Genomic DNA, 2,500 nt, shown 5'->3' with positions numbered 1-2,500 from the left:
ATTCTGTTATTTTAATGGGACTATCCACATTTGTAAAATTAGACGTGTGTAAGCCTTTGTAGGAAAGAGGCCTTTTGATGTACCTCTTTCTAAAATCTGCTCCCCATTCCAAATATTCCAATATTTATAAAAGATTAAAAGTTCTGTTCTTACAATCACAGTAGTGTATCACATTTGCTTTCATAATGTTTCTATTGGAAATGTTCACACATTTGCATTTCCTTTTAAATTGAGTGCTAGAACAACATTCCTATATGGGAGGCTAAGAAGCAATGATATCATTAATACATATATCAATCCAGAGATTGAAATGCTTGAAGCAAAAGCCCTATGGGTATTGAAATTGATGGCTCTAGTTCTTCTTGAGGTAAAACTTGTTCTGTTGGAACTCAGCCCTCAGGAACAAAAACCCCTAAGTGAAATGCCCTGCATTTGAAAAATCTTTCAGTGTGTCTCCAATTATTCTAACAGTGAATATCTGATATGAGTTGCTAGCATGTTCACAAATTAAAAGCGAAACCTAATGATATTGCTTATGTTCATGCTGAGCATTAAAAGGTAATGTCTAAAAAGGTTTTATTGTGTTAATAAAACTCAGAGGTGGTCAAGACTTGGTGCACACAGGAATAGAATATAAAATAATCAGTCATAATGTTATGACTTCATTTTTCATTTGTATTTTCAAGTTTGCCTTGAAAATCAGACATTGCACAAAAAGAAAAAAAGAAAAAAATGTATCAAAGAAAAGGAAAAATTATAAGCATGACTTATCTTTAATGTTTTACATCAAAATGAAATTTCTGTGATATGTGTCATGTGCATAAACAACACAGGCAGCTTTTGTCTTTGTTGAATTTAAATGAAAAGTCCCTCTAGATATTAATATGTGGACTTCATTTGTTAGCCTGCTAAGTCAGGGACTTATAACAAAAGCTTTGTAAACAAAAGATTAAACTGAATCGAGCTTTAGAAAATGAAAGGAAAACAAGAGTCAAATAATCACAGATCAGAGTGGGGCTGCTTAGATTGAAATCACTACAAGCTACTGGAGTGGAAAATGTTTAATTGAACTATTTCATTACGCAGGAAGTTTATGTCCCTCTTGTAGAATCCAAAATATTTGTATCAGAAAATCCATTCCTTCCTTTCTTGAAAAATACTGTCCTGCAGAGATTAAATATGAACTCAGAAATTGTTGATTATCTTGATGGCAAAGAGGTGACATGAAACATATACCAAGCTTAAAAATTAGTTATTTGAGTTTTTGAATAAAGTGTCATGTGCCTGTAGTTATAGCAAGTGTGTGTGTGTGTGTGTGTGTGTGTGAAGAGAGAGAGAGAGAGAGACTATTTCTTATACAATGCTACTTTGCTAATCATAAATAGTACATTACACCACTTAGATAGTTGTAATAAATTAAGGCACAGGGGATAAATTGATATCCTTGATACTTTACTAACCTTTGGTAACCTTTCGGGATCACCTGGATGTCGTGGAATAACTTTCTGTAACCTTTGAAAGCCATAATCTATGGTTGGTTCATTAAGGGCTAAAACATAAACAGAATTGTTTAGTCAGTTTAATCACTATCTGTAGATATAGATAACAACAAATTTACAAAGAAGTGTGTAATTCTCTTCCCTAAATCCCATCACACCAACAACCCCAATTTTTAAGATCTATCCCAAAGAATAGATTTTTTTTGTACACAAAAGCAATGATTATTTCTATCTATAATTAGACTGGGGGAAAAAGTCAAAGGATTTCCCAATATATTGCTAAAATGGTAGTGCAGTAACAAAGTTACAGGTCTTGAGGCCATATATAGCAATCACTGCAGTCATGATATGATGTCTGCATCATGGACTGGTTTCTATACTGGCCATGGATTTATGGGAAACTGGCAATTATGACATATGTCCAGCTATTGCTAGCTTCAGATTTATCCCTGTGGTCCTTTTTTGTCTAGCATATTGCCTGAGCACAAACCAGGCAGGAGGAGCACTTAATCTTGCAAAGCTTTAATAATCTGTGAATGGCTGACTACAAACTGATGTAGAGCACTATCATTCTACAGCTGCAATCCACTAGCCTCATGAAATTGCAGGCCACAAATAGTAATTAATCTTTTTATCCCTCAAATTGTAATTTTGACTATGAACTGTGCTTGGTCATAAATCAACAGCACATGCTGCTGTGTACAGTGCATGAATCATGATCCTGACTCAGTTAGACTGCACACATTGTGTTTAACAAGCTTTATAAGGAGTCATAGGGCTTTATTATAGCTCTGCCTGACTCAAACAAAAACTGAGCCTGGAGGCCCAAGGACTAGAGTTAAGATGAAAATACTTATTAGAGTATATTACTTCTTGATGTAGATATCGTTTTCAGTAGAGTAACTCCATGGTGCATGGCGCTACATAAATCAATGGGTTTTCTGAGACTAATAAGAACTGCCTCCACTATTCATTACTCAGCCTGCAATTTAGGCCATCAC

The 2,500-nt window shown here is 34.6% G+C and overlaps 1 protein-coding gene across 8 annotated transcripts in view; it reads right to left on the bottom strand.

Moving 5' to 3' along the window:
• The window catches only part of EBF3 (EBF transcription factor 3), a 129,313-nt gene that overhangs the window by 15,058 nt on the left and 111,755 nt on the right, over nt 1-2,500 (bottom strand). For all 8 annotated transcript variants that reach the window (XM_045025920.1, XM_045025922.1, XM_045025919.1 and 5 more), the window contains one exon: nt 1,461-1,549. In XM_045025920.1, the coding sequence (XP_044881855.1) occupies nt 1,461-1,549 (89 nt within the window). The remainder of the gene's footprint in view (nt 1-1,460; nt 1,550-2,500) is intronic.

This window comes from Mauremys mutica, chromosome 7 (genome assembly GCF_020497125.1).
Source record: "Mauremys mutica isolate MM-2020 ecotype Southern chromosome 7, ASM2049712v1, whole genome shotgun sequence".
Taxonomy (NCBI): Eukaryota; Metazoa; Chordata; order Testudines; family Geoemydidae; genus Mauremys; species Mauremys mutica.
Note: the sequence above shows the minus strand (reverse complement) of the source record. Positions and strands in the feature narration are given on the sequence as shown.